This window comes from Ischnura elegans, chromosome 1 (assembly GCF_921293095.1).
Source record: "Ischnura elegans chromosome 1, ioIscEleg1.1, whole genome shotgun sequence".
NCBI lineage: Eukaryota > Metazoa > Arthropoda > Insecta > Odonata > Coenagrionidae > Ischnura > Ischnura elegans.
Genome location: NC_060246.1, coordinates 131,157,384 through 131,173,211, shown reverse-complemented (window position 1 = coordinate 131,173,211; position 15,828 = coordinate 131,157,384). Strand labels below are relative to the sequence as shown.

General features: G+C 35.7%; 2 protein-coding genes across 2 annotated transcripts; both read left to right on the top strand.

Moving 5' to 3' along the window:
- The first annotated feature begins 7,837 nt into the window (after nucleotides 1-7,837).
- On the top strand, nucleotides 7,838-13,438 carry LOC124169881 (mediator of RNA polymerase II transcription subunit 9). Its single transcript, XM_046548668.1, has 4 exons — nucleotides 7,838-8,122; nucleotides 8,279-8,384; nucleotides 10,201-10,486; nucleotides 13,381-13,438. Exons 1-3 carry the CDS (start codon nucleotides 8,022-8,024, stop codon nucleotides 10,462-10,464), a joined length of 471 nt encoding a protein of 156 aa, XP_046404624.1. The 5' UTR covers nucleotides 7,838-8,021; the 3' UTR covers nucleotides 10,465-10,486; nucleotides 13,381-13,438.
- Nucleotides 13,439-13,590: 152 nt separating this feature from the next.
- LOC124169865 lies at nucleotides 13,591-15,350 on the top strand. Its single transcript, XM_046548667.1, has one exon. It carries the CDS (start codon nucleotides 14,255-14,257, stop codon nucleotides 15,188-15,190), a length of 936 nt encoding a protein of 311 aa, XP_046404623.1. The 5' UTR covers nucleotides 13,591-14,254; the 3' UTR covers nucleotides 15,191-15,350.
- Nucleotides 15,351-15,828: the final 478 nt, after the last annotated feature.

Below are 15,828 nucleotides of genomic sequence, written 5' to 3'. Positions count from 1 at the left end.
GAGCAATGCTTAAATAAATTGATAAGACCAATGTTTTCATCCTTTCCATCTTGCATTTTATTTTCCTCGTTAACTTTGTTGCTCTCAGCTTCCATTTTCATTTGCGTATTAGGGCCGCATGTAATTAGTCAACTTATTGCATGCAACCGTGTACGTGAAACTCCTGAAGTAATCTTACCAGTAATTCTATTTTTATTAATTGAATGCCTAATATGGTACATGCCATTTTTCATTCAAAAATATTAATCCAATGAATTTTTACTTTTCGAATATTGATGGTCCAAATTCTAGAGAATTAGTTTTGATATCAGTTAAATTTTGCCATGGCATGAATTAAAACGTGCACCTTTTATTTTAGTGTTATTAGCAGTGTAAAATGTAATAATGGGCGAGAAAAACTCAAATTGATTGTTTTTTAATTCTCTATGACTGTTAGAAAATATTTATGATTTAGGGGAGATGTAGTCTTTAGCTGTGCATACATTTTTGATCAAGTATTTTAACAAACTTATGATTGAAATTAGACCAAGTTGGTGGTGTTTGCTTTGGTGGGTTTTTAGTATGTGGGTGATAGTAATGCAGAATATGGTATGTTAACCATTTCTAATTTTCTTACCAGAAATCTCATTTGACCAAGTCTCTAACATTCCTGAACTGAACTTATAAATTTGCATTTGGGTTGCCAATAATCTCTAAGTTATTCTTATCTGAATAAGATCCAATTGTGAAAATCCAGAAATAAATCACGTGTGAATTTTATAAATATTTTGCTTAGGCTCTGAAATGCATGATGTGCATTGGCAGAAAGCATTGTGTGAATTGTGATGCTGAATTATTAATTGGCTATTAAATGCATTTGAAGAATTTTCAAAACGATTCAACTTTTCTACTCTTGCCTTTACAAATATGTAATGTGAGATTTTAGTTATAAGCAATGCATTCTGTATGTGTTCATGGTTACCTGTAATTTCCTGATGAAAAACGTCATACTCATTATAGTGGACTTCTACAGCACACAACCCCTGTGTCATTTTAGATGATATTACTATCATCTTAGGTATATGTGACTGCTTTTGGATGTAAACATATTTTGATTTTGGCTAATGCACCATTCTTATTAAATAAATGATGTTACTAGGTTTATTAATTCACCGTATGTGATGCCATGATTAAAGTGCATTATTTTAATAACTACTCAATTCTGGTATTCTTCTGAATTTTTGGTTTGTAAAAGCAAATTATGCTTTAAATTCATATCATTTCCATCATAATGGATATTGCTGAAATGACTGTCTTCAGTCTCGTGAGGGTGTACCATTTTTGGTGTACAAACATAATAATAGGTAACCTTTTAACCAATGATTATATTCGTCCTGTCACTTATGGTGGTCACGATTAGCATTTTATCCTTCATGTGATATGTATTATGTAAGTGGACTTCAAAGTCGAGTACAATGGAAATTTTCTTGTGCACAGCTTAATCATGGGTCAAAGCCTTGCTGAAAGTTTTATAATGAAATAAATACTGATGCATTCCATTTTTGTTCATTTCTTGCTAGTGGAAGCATTCTATACGAGTGGTTGTTGCTTAATTTTTCAGTGTTTTTTTCATGCTTGTGATTGAGAGCATTCTTAACAAAATTATAAAAGCATATTATTTTCATGCCCAGAACAGGGACCTGTGACTTTAGCTTTTGAAACTTGTGAATTATTAGTTCTGTTACTTGAAGAAGAAGAAACTCATCTATTTTAATCTCAGCGGGATTAAGTTCACTTTAATTTGATTCTAGTTTGGTGGGATTTGGACTACATGAGGAACATCTCACAAAAGATAAATTTGTGTAGTCAGAATGGAATTTGATCCATTTAAATCACTCGTTAAGTTGGACATTTTTGTGTGTAATTTATTTTATTTAGATTATTGTGTGAATTTAAATTGACCTGTATTCAATTTAGTACAGAATTTAATTTAAAATGATGCATCTGGATTGCATTGATGGCTAAAATGTCTCATCTTTTTATTATCTTTAATTGGAATGGTTTGTGACCCTATGGCTCTAACTTCAGATATATCACCTATGTAGCAAGAGAGAACAATGCACTTGGATAAAATAGACTTAAATGCACAACTACTCCATCCATGCATTGCTTTTACTAATGTTTTGTTGTTGTTTATTTCTTGGCCCTCATGTTCATGAGGGTGACACATGTATTCATTTAGTTCTCTGTCAAGCACTTGAGCATAACCTAAGTGGTGCAGTCATAATGGTATTCTAATATTGACAGTATGCATTCTCTCTCGGATACATTGGCTCTTTATATCATGTCATGTACACTTATTTTTTATCATTAGGTAATTTTTCATGCCTTCAGCTAAAATTCCTTCCAGTCGCGAAGGGCTAAAAATTCATTTATGGTGGCTATTACCTTCCATAGTTTTTCATGTAATTTTACGTCTCTCTATACCCATAAAATTGGATTTAAGTGAAATTTAATTGCCTGGTCTATAATTTGCTGGGATTTGTTGCCTAATTCTTCTTCTTATGACCCATTTCTGTTTATGATGTATTTCCCTCTATATTTCTTTCATTTTTACAATTTTAAGTTTTCTGTGACATATTTCTTTTTTTTTACATATTTTCTGTGACATTTCAATAATTTTATGTTGCTTAACCAGTTGGCTCCTGAGTGATTTTGTAATTTTGGATAGCTAATTTTTCTATCAAAAAGACAAGGTTGATGGTGGAACTGATAGAGCTTGTATATATTTGGGTTTAGGTATTCTTTCCTATTAAAAAAAATGAATATGCTAATATAGTTCTCGGTTTCAATAATTTGCAAAAAATTAACTATGTTTTAACTTAAAAGTGTTTGATCATGGTGTAAATGAATGATTGTTATATGGTTAAATGTTCACAGGTCCCTATTTCTTAATTTCATTTGATTTTTTCCCAGAGTGTGGGGAATAATTCACACAGCTAATGCTTTTCATGTACTTTTCTCTTAAGTTCTCACTCAAAATTGTTAAAAGCAATCACTGTTTTCATTGTGTGGGAATTAAATCCCTCTATCTAGTCTGTAGAATTGAAAATAGCTGTGACAAAAAATGATAATTCTAGTCAACTTGAATCTGTTAGCCATATTAATCTTGGATGCATAATTTTTGCTGCCACTATTGATCATGCCCTTCTGATAAGTTGCCCTAACTCTCACCAATGTCTTTTTCAAGGAATGAATCTTGGCAGGGTAGTGGAGAGTGAAATTTCAGCTTGTACATTTAATGTTCACTGAAATAAAAGTGACAATAGTTGAAGTATTTTTTATGGTTAATGTCCTGTGGAAGCGAGTCAAGTTGTTCTGTATTCTTGTTAATGCATTCTTATTTGATGAGGTAGCTTGTTCCAGAAACATGTATTTCAGTATTGAAATAATGTTGACTTTGTCTTTTACTATTCTGAAATAAACTGTGGAAGTTAGCTACTTTTTAAGCAACTATTTGTGTCTTTTTTTAAATTGAAAAATAGAGTTGGTAAGAAAGGATATTATTGAAGTGAGGAAGTTGAAGAGCATTATAATTTCATGGCTGTTTATGTGGAATGAGAGTTTGAGATCTTTTTTAATAGGGTTTTTTATTTGGTTTTAGATGACTTTGGATTTTTCTGCCCTGCAAATTAATTTCTTCTGCATAAAAAACCTGTGGACCTGTTTAATTTTCAACTCGTGTATGTCAGATTCAATATAAGTTAAATCTCACATTTTTTGATTTGCTAGTAGTCCATTCCTCAAGGGAATGAAATTTGCTGCTGTCAACAGCAGGAATGTCAGTAGCTGTCTCAACTGGGTGGGGTATGAGGGTAGAGTGGGGTAGGTTTTGAATGACTAGGTCTGGGGCTGGTTCTAGAGTAGTGTAAGTAGTGTAGTGTATTTTTCTAGTGTAAGCAAGCAACATTCTTGTGTCCCCAATCTTGCAGAAATAACCTGAGAGTAGTAGGGATTCCCTCTGGATACATTTTGAAATAAATAACAAAATTTTAGGAATAAGGGGTTAAATAGGCTTAAATATCAACGTAAACCTATAATGTCCTTGCTCTTATGTATGGAATGTGATATTTTAAGAGCTTAAAAACCTATTCTATATTAAAGTTCATAGTACCTGTTACGAATGAGCCAGTAGATGACGGATGACTGGAAGAGTCCATGTAGACGACAAAGGAGCGTCCGATGGTCAAATCCATTTTGTAATGACCACAACCTGAGTAGTGGGGGTATTAGTGTCGACTTTACGATATATCCTTTCTTCTACAATTATTTTGTGGAGTAAATCAACCCTCAATCTTTAATTCCGTGTTTGATCAGTACTGAACATTGCACTGAGTTCTTAGGAACCCCCTTTTGCTTCCCACCCTATGCGGCTGCGTACTTTTCTTTCTCCTGAAACCAGCCCTGTCAAATGCTGTTGTTATTTAGGCCACCCTTTGTAAAAAAATTAAATTAACATACCATATTTACTTGTGTAAGCCACGCCCTCGTGTATCCCGCGCACCCTCATTTTTGGGCCAGCTTGCGAGGAAAAGAAAACTTCCTAGCGCTTTTTGGGTGCGGTCTAATATTGGTACTCATGATTCGTTGCTAAATTGGTAAATTTATATTAGTAAGGTTAAATAATGTTATAAATGGAATTCCTGCTAAGGTTTCCTAGTTCAATGCTCTGAAGAAATAAAAAAAAAGAATTTGAGGGAAAATGGAACGTGGCTTACATTAAAATTTGGAGGATTCATGTAAGCCGTGCACCCCCTTTTTTTCAGTGGCATTTCCGGATAAAAGGTGCCCCTGCTTCTACGGGTAAATACAGTATTTTATTTTTCATCTCATTGGTCTTGCAGTTGAATTAGGGTTTAAATATTCACACTTATCTGATGATGTAAGATTTTTCAGGGTCAACGCCATTCTCAAAGGTTCTTGCTTAGCTGTTGCAAACTTGTTAAAGTATGACCTATTGGTGTTTCTCCTGGCAAGTTTTGATTGAGAGACCTGATAATGTGCTCTATATTATGTGCACCTCTTCAATTTGTGGTGGTAGAATGTCCTTTACCTATGAGATATTTTACATTCACCTGTGTCCTTAATATTGGCAATGTCAGTTATGAAGAATGGCTATTCATGTCAGTATTACCTTCAATTTAATGGTGGAAGGTATTGTTCTAGCTGATGATGGCCAAGGTTTAAAATGAAATCCCATTTTCCTTGATCTTTGCATTGTTAATATTTCAGTATGTATTTTCATAACCCTTTAATCAAAGACCAGTTTTACCTCTTGGATTTCTACTGAGAAAGTCATGACTGACCGACAGATTACTGCTCCTTAGTTTATCGTAGGCATTCTCTTTTTCCCTGTTCATTGAGAAGCAATGCTGAAGCTTGATTTTTAACCATTTCCACTTGGGTGTCAAGTGATGTTTGATACTAATATAAGTCACTATTGATTCACATGCAGTCATTCAAATAAGTATCTTAAATCCAGGGTCATTTAAGCATTAGATTCCATTGGTGTTGAAGACTAAAATGTCTAAGTGCAACGGGTGAATGCTCTGTCCAAATGTACTTGACAGATTTCATTTTTGTAAATACATAGTCATTTATTACGGTGACTTTATCATCATGCTAAACATCAGGTATGTTGATGTGTGTAATGCTTATTATATTAACATTTCGACTGCGGGAATGTTTTTAAACGCTATGTTTTCCTGGGATGGTCGGAGAGGGGCTACATTAGCTGTCCCTACAGTGAGGCAAAGTGTACTTGGGCTCTATTCCGGTAGCAATAAAAATTTTGGGAAACTGAAGAAGGTAGTCGAGCAATGGTCAAATGTTTATAAAAAATTTCCTGCAGTCAGCATACAAAATGTATGCACAAATATACTTATACGCTTTGCATGCTGATGTATACATGTTCCCGCAGTCTAAGGATTAATTAGATCTTGTAAAATTCATTTTTAGGAAATAGTTTGAAGAGGTGTTTGTTTCCAAAATTTGATTTAGGACCCTACCATCCGATGACTTTTGGGTTATACTGCTAGGTCTTTATTTGTATCACACTTGAGGGGGGAAAGAGAACTTTTCTGCTTGACCTCTTCACCAAATAAGAGTATTGTCCAATGAAGGAGAATTAATTTAACTTGATTGTATGAAGAATGGAGTAATTCGAATATAGATTAAGGTAATAAAACTATGCCAAGTCTTTAATAGGGAACTTGCATACATTTCAGAAACAGTTGTGAGCTCCAAAATCATGTAGAAATACATGTTTGCGTTTCACAGTGAAAAGGTTTTATTACTTTTTGATGTCGTTAGCGATATTTTATTCATTAAAGTTCAAGAGAATTTTCAAATACGAGTGGGACTCGAAAACGCCCGATGATTGGCTAGCGGCAAATTGACGTCATAGTTCAGTACGAGGAAGCGAAGGAAGCAGCATAGGCATTTGGACACAAGCGACGGCTTGGTTGTGAGGCATTTCTTAGTTCCAGTACAGTGAGTCCTCGTTTAACGTTCCTGAAAAATGTGACGATAAACGAAATGACGTTAATCGAAACATATATCCCATAAGAAACAATGTTAAAAGTGAATATCGGCTTCTATACGAGAAAAAAATTTAGCATATCATATCTGGGGCATTTTTTACGATGGGAATTCGATATGGTGGTCGCCCGGGCAACATCGTCGCAATTAAAGGATCCAACCGATGTGCATCTGAAATGTTTTATAGTTCATAACAAAGTGAGACTTGCGTATAACATTGGCGAAAGCGTATACTCATGTGAAATGTGTATTCTTTTGGCAGTCCGGTAGAGAGTCTTACGGTGAACTTATTTCCACCTCGAAGCTGTCAATGATACTTTCAACTTAAAAATACCTTGCCTGGAGGGCGACAGGAAGCTCTGAGGAAGCCAGACTATTAATGTTTCAATTTAGTAGCGATAATATAGACGAACATCATCATCACCATCATCTCCAATCAGCATTCCTGAGATTGATTATCAGCATGGCTCTCCAATGTAATTCCGTTTCATTTGATCTTTCCCCACTCTTCTTAGCATAACCCCCCCAATGCTGATGGCACATTTTCCCCTCCAGTAGCAACAACTCATTTCCCACCAGTATGTAGTGATTTTTTTTTAAATCCTCCCAAATTTTTTTTCTTCCCAAAAGTTTTTTCTACGGAGCAAGTTGTGCCATGCATCCCCTATACAGGTGGCCTTGCTTCTCAGTAATCACTCACTCTGCCATTATGTTTGATCCTCATCATTCCATTTGATCTTCATCACTCTGAATGTCAATGCATTTGATTCCAGTATGAAAAATGTCTTAAACTAACCTTATACGTTAAAAAATAGGTCATGATGTTGCGTCTCTTGGAAAGGTCATTTAAAAGATATAAAAAAAAAAAATTCTTTAAATACTATATGAGTTCTATTCCAACACTATTGTAACCACGACGCAATGGGGGAATGTTTGCCCATCCTCCCAAGCTAAATTAAGATGTTGATAAAGGTCACTCACGTTCAGCCGGCAAAAGTGCTAATTTTACGCTGAATGCTCTTATGATTGCTCACTGATCAGTAATTATATAGTTAGATTTTTTCTCCGTACATGAAGTACTGATGCTTTGGGAAGTAACCAGCCACTCAATGGTGACATTAGCTGAATCTGAACTTTGATATATATACTGGACAGGAACGGCATAGTCTCTCCGTGGGAGAAATCGAATGTAGCATTTATTGGTTTCTCCAATTAAAATTCCCGCCCTTAGGTTAAGGGCAGGTGACAAAAGAAGTGCAAATAGCAATAATTTGAATCGAGCGTACTCGTTCTTGCTTGTATCAGAGAACTTGACAGTATTATCGGTAGTATCGTTTAAAAGCTCCTAATTGATTCGGTAGCTCTGTCATTTCCTCTGTTTGGTCCTTTAGTGCATTGTAATTGCTTTTTTGTTTGCTCAATATTGTCCCTTGGACAATGTGATGGACTCCGAAGAGCAACAAACCTCTGTACCCGCAACGCAACTGTCTGCTGAAGAAGTTGATGTGGAAATATTACCATTGATTTACGAGATCATAAGGAGGTAAGTTATGACTCTAACTTCGTTAATATTCGTATGAAAGGTTGTCCTTAAGCATAACTTTTGAGGATGAAGCGTTTGTTTGGTGATTGGCTGTTATAAATAAATTACTTGAGGTTCGAGATTTCGTAATGAATGTGTATCGACTTGTGATTTCAGCATTGAAAGAGATCCGCACGACGCCACGCAAAAACCAAGAGAATCGCAGGATACCGCTCAGAAAATACTAGAGTTGCAGAAGAAACTCGATCAGGCTAGAGAGCAGGTTCGTAACGCCAATAAATTTTTTTTACTACAGGGCATTTAACATTACAAACTAACTAACTGTAGTGGGCTTGGTGTATAGATAGTTTGAAAATTTTGGAATCGAAGATATCTATGAGTTAATTTTGAAATATTTGCGATTTAATACCACACCAACTGACTAATGATTTATAACAATACTAATTTCCCATTCAATTGATCCTTAAATTGAACTCAAGGCCATGGGCTGCCCATTTTACTTGCCTTACCAACGAGCCAGCGTTGGAATAAGCCATTTAAATAAATTAGCATTAAACATTAAGTAATTGCATGCATGCAATAGGATATTCCCACACACACTAACATCTTTGTTAATGTGTGTGGGAATATCCCATTCCGGCCTTTATCCTCAATGCTCTTCAAGTAGAGGTCTTATTGTGGTATCAGATGGTCTAGGCTTAAACAGTATTACAGTCTCTTTTCATTCCATTTTGAGGGATAGCAAAAGTGGTAGAGTAAGTATTCGTTTGGTGTGTTCACTTTCATGTGTGGCCCTAGAAATTGGAATCTAGGTTGCTTTTTTAATATCACTAATGCATCTCTTTTTCTGCCCCTGAAGAAGTTCTTCAACCAATTAGATCAGGCAGAACCAATTCCTTTTATTCATGTGTAGCCTATGCGAATTAAATTTTCACAGTTAAATTTATGTTAAATTTCTAAGTTTGGTCAATGATTTAGTTGTGCCTGTAAATGTCTTTTTATTGGCTAAAGACTTTGTCAAAAAAAACTTCATAAAATTTTTTGTCAAATTATGCTTCTTATCAAACCTTGTAGCAGACATGCTACACTATGGCTAATTTTTTTGGTCATTTTTAATTTTAATTTTTTCATATTGTATGTATGGATGGGTGCCCTTGAATGGTGGAAAATAATGAAGAGGAAAAAAAGCGGAATTAGACTGTTAAATGACATAGAAGTTCAAATTACTTTTGCCCTAAAATCTATACTCTCTCCCCTTTTCCTCCCCATTTTTCTCCTCCCCCCCCTCCCCCCCTCCCCCAATCCGTCATCTTATTTGGTCACCTTTATATTTATGTGCTCTGCCATCACCTGGAACCAGTACCATTTCTTATTATTGTTCCTGAAGATGATTCTATAAGCATCCTAGTTGTACAATGAAGTAAATTAAAGTGGGCATATACAATATGAACCTTTTATATTATTTCATGTTGAGGAAGTGATTATGAAAAAGTTGTTATTGACTGGAAATTCATTTCTGCCTGGCGATTTCAGTTTAGCGGTAACATATATAAGCAACTGAAATGCATTGGAAAGTTTTCTAATTAAAAAAAATTAGTCCAGGATAGTTTGGAAAACACTCTTTCGAAGCTTAAAAAATTCTTCATTTTAATGAATCTAAGAGAAAATGGAAAGAATTGATGCATCAAAGAGTGTTTAGCATGGTGAGATAGCAGGGTAATAGGACGCAATGTAAATTTTTGTCTCTCTGTATGTAGATGTTTCAATTGAATCTAAATCATTCTAGGCTTCTATCACCTACCCTTGTGTGAATGGTAATGAGTCATACCAGCACATAAAGTGAAGTTGTTGTTGACTCATGAGCTTCATGTTGTGTATAATTTGGTGTGATTGTATTTATTTGGAATTCAACTCGTAGTTATCTCACATCTCGTAATCATGTCAAGTTACTTTTCCATAGAGTATTCCATTACCTCATCAGGATCTTACGAGTATGTAGTTGCTTATGTGGTGGTAGTAGTCTTCAAATTGATTCTCTTGAGGGATAATTTTAACTATTTGATTACTTTCTTTGTCAGGTTAAGAGACTTCCAGGTGTAGATCTAAGTCGGGAAGAACAGCTTAAACGTTTGGAGTTTATGAGGACACAGCTACGCTTGAAGAGGGAGCTTCTTCTTAAGTACAGGACTACCTGCACCTTTGAAATACCACCTAGTACAACTGGAAATTCCAATTCCTTCTCATCACCTTTGTCTTCTACACAACAGCAGCAGCAGATTAATACTAACTCACTACCAACATCTAATGCTCAGCCAATTGTTAACAATACAGGAAAAGCTTAGTGGTCTTTCATTTGGATATTAGGTAAGGTTACAAAATTTAAATTTTCTGCAGTTATCTGAAATGTCATTTTCATTGGTTCAGGTCAACTATTAGGTTTATTCCAGCAATTCAGTCGGCTCTTCTATACATCAAACTTTTTATATTTGCACGTGTCTTTAAATGTACCAGATGGTAACTTTACCTGTTCATTAAACTTATTGTAGGTCTTCTTACAACATTCTCTCCTTCCATTTGACTTTGAATGATGTTCTTCTTTATGCCTCTTGATTTAGCTGATTAAGTTCTCCTTTCTCCTTCTTAGGGTTTTCAAAGGACTTCTCTTTTCTCCTGTAATTATTAGTACTTCGTGATACTAAATTTATGAGCCTCTTGGCATTTTTATAGCCCATCCTGGTAAAGTTTTACTGTTTTTTTTCTGAAAATGTAATCAGAGTACCAATGAATATACATTAGGGCGGATCGGAAAAATCGATTTTTTTCAAATCCATCTGGCCCAATGAAAAAAAGTTGTGGGACCGATCAAAAATAAGGCCTGAAAATTTTGAGACCTCTAGGTGAACCCCTGACCCTCGCTCAAATGCAATTTAGGGGGGGAGGGTCGAAATTCGAGAAATATAGTATTTTATGGTCATTCCATATAGATTTTGCCGAGTTACTGCACTTCTAGGGCAAAAATTCCATGCATTTTGACGTATCTGCCACCGTTTAGCCACAAAATGCCTAATTTGAGTCCACGTCCGCAAAGAAAATATTCCAACGCCCACGCAGCGTCGCGGATACAAGAGCCGCAGGCCGATCCCTTCCCCTCCACGCTCGCTTCTCCCCCTCCCACGCCTCCAATACAGCAAAATTCATCCCGCGTATGCTGCTAGGAGGTCGTTTGTCTTTTATAATATAAATCGGAAAATGGTAGAAGGTAATAAAGGAAGCGTAGTGAGACGACTTGTCCCTTATTAGGCGCCTCGTCGACGTTAAACAAATCGATGTTACCAACTTTTAGAGAAGTGATGAAATATTTTTAGATCCGAGAACGCAGGAAAGGAGCCTACGGTCTAAGAAAAGTCCTCTCGAGTGGCTATAAAGGTGTGCGAACTATAGTGACGCTTCCTTTCCATTATGTGCGTGACTAAATGGATTTAAAGGTACCACAGGAATTACTAAAACTTACGGAAAATGCGAATAGGCCAAAAGTAGGGTTTTTGTTGAAGTAAAAAACTCAAGCACTTTTGAAGGAACATTTGAAATTATGCGATATCATTGCGTGTAAGTGCAAGAAGGAGCATAAGGTTTCCCCTAATGAAGAAGTATATTGAGAGAATTTCGACCCTCCCCCCCTAAATTGCATTTGAGCGAGGGTCAGGGGTTCACCTAGAGGTCTCAAAATTTTCAGGCCTTATTTTTTATCGGTCCCACAACTTTTTTTCATTGGGCCAGATGGATTTGAAAAAAATCGATTTTTCCGATCCGCCCTAATATACATGTGATTATTATTGAACAATACACTATGATTTATAAAAAAAAAATTAATCTGAAAATTTTGAGGGGCAAGACCAACCCTATATGCCTCTTAAATTTATGGCAGTTGGTATTGTGTCTTATCCATCCTCTTTTTTAGTCTTTGTTGTAAATATTCCCTATACAAGTTTTCCCCCTATAAGTTTTCATGCTTCTACAGATACATTTAAGGAAAAGCTTACTTCATATTTATGATAGGTTAACTATCGTAGGAAATTACGTTGCTAGAAGGTCAGTTGTAATGTAAATGCAGTGCTTGGAGCCGGTATACCACTATTATTTCCTTGTAGTTGTATAAATGCACAAGGGTTTTTTGATTTCAGATCTTGTCTTTTATAAATATTGTGAATTTTAACACTTCTTGTAGAATTTCTTTTATGTCTAGTAACTGAAAAAAGTAATGTAAAGCTTATTTATGTGTACCATATGGCAAGCAGTTAATCCTATAAGTGTGATTTTTTTACAATGTGGCCAGAGAATGCACTAATATCTGGTTTGGTTGCTGTTCTAACAGTAATAAAATGTGTGGAATAGGAATTCCTTTTATGTATATTCGACACTTTTTATGATCAAAATTTTGTATCTTAGACACGTGTTATTTAGTTTATTTGGCTTACACTTTTTTTCCTTATTATGTCCGTAATTCATGTAATCAAGCATATTATTAAATATGCTCATAGTCTGTTATTTTAGTGTGCTTCAAGCATTAATTTAGAGCTTTCTTCTTCTATTTGGCTTACACTTTTTTTCCTTATTATGTCCGTAATTCATGTAATCAAGCATATTATTAAATATGCTCATAGTCTGTTATTTTAGTGTGCTTCAAGCATTAATTTAGAGCTTTCTTCACCTGACTGTGGATCTGTTTAGCTGCAACAATGTCATTGCACTTGTATTCCTACTGCTCCATACACTCCAGCAAACTGTCTGTCCAGGTGAGTCCCTGGCTGTGACTCATGCATTCTCTACTCCCTTTGTCTCTGCGTCCACTTCCCCAGCTTGCTTCACTTTCACTATTCCCTTCCTCTCCTGTTTGACTTTGACTGTTGGTGGATTATAGGTACGTGCCTGAGTGGGATGAAATCTCTGCTTCTCTTGGGCTGTTTTCATGCAAGGCCAAGGCAATAAATGTGCATTTTTGATATAAAAATTACTCTTAAAGGTCATTGATAACATTTTCTTAATTTATAATTGGTCATCCATCGAAGAAAAATTTTAAAATTAATCAAGACTTTTTTCTGCCCCTCACTGTGTTCTGCAATACTAAAGCAGACGTCCAAGGAAATTTGAAGCAATCTTTGTCAGCAAGTAAAGAAAATGATTGCTTTATATGATTCTAATGTAAATAATAAGACTTGTATCCTTGGAAGAATAAGAATGTGTTTTATTTTTCTTTTAAGGTGTTACGTAATGGTGTTACGGTTCGTGCTGCGGTTTTTGGCCAATGAGCAGGTCATTCAAAAATTGGCAGACTCGTGGGTAATGAGAACAGCTGCCCGAAAACTTGTTCAAGCTTTTATGAAGAGCCAAAGAGCCATTGAGAGTGATGAAACATTAAGGAGGGCAGCATCAAGACTCTCGGAAGAATTGAGGAAATTTAAGAGACCTTGATTTTAATGGCAGTGAGATTATTTTATTTTGTAATCTAGTGCCCTTAAAAGTGTTGGTGCTTAAATCCTGTAAACCTTTTCTTCGTAGTGTTGACTCATCAAATACAATATTTAGCTGTGTATGGTATGATAATGATGTATTAGGCAACTAGAGATTTTAATCAATGGCTGATTCATAGTGATCATACATCAATGTGGAAATTGGACAGTTTAATTGGACAGATAGGTTGGGTTGGGTGATTGTGTAGGCCAGTCAGGAAAGTTAAATGAAACTGTCATGGATAAATTGATACCATGGTGATGATCTTATCCCTTTGAAGCTTCTAAATTGCTCAGAAACCTTATGAAGTGTGTTGTGGCTCCAAATGGCAGTGCTTTCTACAAACATAATGAGTTATTTTAAAATGCTAACTCTAAATTTTCAACAGCACAGCTTGGACTACTGCTGTTTGGAAGATCTCTTTTCAAAGTAATGTGCCAGTTTTTATGAATTTAAAGCTTTTATCTCAAGTATTGTGATTGAAGTTTGGCATATTCTAATCCAGCTGTGAAGTACGCTCTAAGTATTTTACTTGGAGAGTTCATTTGTTGTTATAGTGATTATGTTTATTTGAAAAGGATAGGAATAGCCATACTTTTAGGGAATCTCTGCATTTAGACAAAAATGTCTTCGAGCAGCAACAGTTTCTCCAGACAAGAATTCATTGCACCTAGAAAGAGGTACAAATTTGGTATAATGGATGAAGAATCTGATGGTAGTGGTTCATCTCTTGATAGTGTTGGCAACAGTGAGACCCCATTACTTTCAGCTTTTCCTCATTTCTCGTATGCAACTCCTTTTGAGATTCTGAGACGAATGGCATTATCGTTGGTACCACCTCTGCATCCCTCAAGGGTTTTAATGAAACCACTTTTGGATCCAGTAGGGCCAACCGTTGTTATTACCATCCTAATCTGCCTCCTGTCGTATGCCTCTTCCAAAACTGAACCTTTCAAGTATCGTACCCTTGAAGCTCTTACTATTGTAGGGCTGTACATGATAATCTCTTCCTCTGTTGTTTTTTTCTTTGGGCATATGTTCACTGGAGGAAGGTATAATATATCATTTCTGAAGATATCGATTCTTTTAGGGTATTCACTTATTGGTCATGTACTTTCTCTCGTGATTCCTTTTGCTCTGTATTCATATAAAGATCCCTCACCAGAACCTCAACTAGGAGCTGTTGATCAAGTAATGGGGAGAATTGTGACTGAGCATGCCTCTGACAAATTGCTTGCTCCATTAAGTGGGGGTGAATCTTCTGATGTACCCCATAATAGCCAAGCATCAGCTCTTAGGGAAAATTTAAATCACCCCTCCTCTGTGATTTCAGGTCAAACTAAATCAAATGAAAGTGGAGACTCTGCATTTTTGATTTGTTTACCATTTTTGGCTGGGCCTGCAACATTGCGTGTTGCCCTCGTACTCTTGTCTCCGATCCAGTCGCCTCCAGGTCGAATGATTTTGGGAACCATTCTTTGTTTATGCCATCTACTTTTACTCATTATTCTTCATGCAAGTTTTGTGCACCCTACTTTTCAATATGGGGCAAAAGGGTAACAGTGCCTTGTAGATTTATGAAAAAGTTCAATGTTACCTCAATTTGATGTTGCATGTGTTTTATGTCACTTCATTTGTGAACTGGAAGTATTGGCTTGTGAAAGCATGTGAGCTTAAATTTTGTAGGCTGAAATTGATAATGAATCCAATGACCATCATATCCTATATGTAGTATTATTTCACTGCCATTACCAAAGCCCCATGTATTTATTTCTCCCCCATTTTGGGAGTAACTGTGAAAAGTATCGCCAATTGTATGTGAAAAAGAAATGGTATTGACATACTCATGTATCCTTACTGGAGTATTGACAGATGATGAAATATTTGGTTGTGAAATTAGGTATACGTACGTAGAATAAATGTTGACATCTCCACAAAAATAGTTATTAGTATTTTGGTTATAGACAGGGATTGTTTATTCTCATACCTGTGTTTTAAGTACCTTAGTTTGACTTATTTTCCAGAAATCAAATGCCTGTGCAATGAAAGTTCTGGTTAAACGAGCATAATTTATGCTTGGAATTCTTTTTGTGTGAGAGTTAGGTATGTATTGATTTATGAGGTCATCATTATCTAATGTTGGAAGCTTAAACAGAGCATTCCCTGTAGTTATTTAGGAAAAGTACTGCTTTGCATTT

Excerpts from the sequence above, each read along its gene's own strand:
- LOC124169881 (XM_046548668.1), top strand. The coding sequence starts at position 8,022 with ATGGACTCCGAAGAGCAACAAACCTCTGTACCCGCAACGCAACTGTCT. Across the intron at positions 8,123-8,278 it reads ATTTACGAGATCATAAGGAG|CATTGAAAGAGATCCGCACG; the intron begins GTAAGTTATGAC and ends TTGTGATTTCAG. Across the intron at positions 8,385-10,200 it reads TCGATCAGGCTAGAGAGCAG|GTTAAGAGACTTCCAGGTGT; the intron begins GTTCGTAACGCC and ends TTTCTTTGTCAG.
- LOC124169865 (XM_046548667.1), top strand. The coding sequence starts at position 14,255 with ATGTCTTCGAGCAGCAACAGTTTCTCCAGACAAGAATTCATTGCACCT.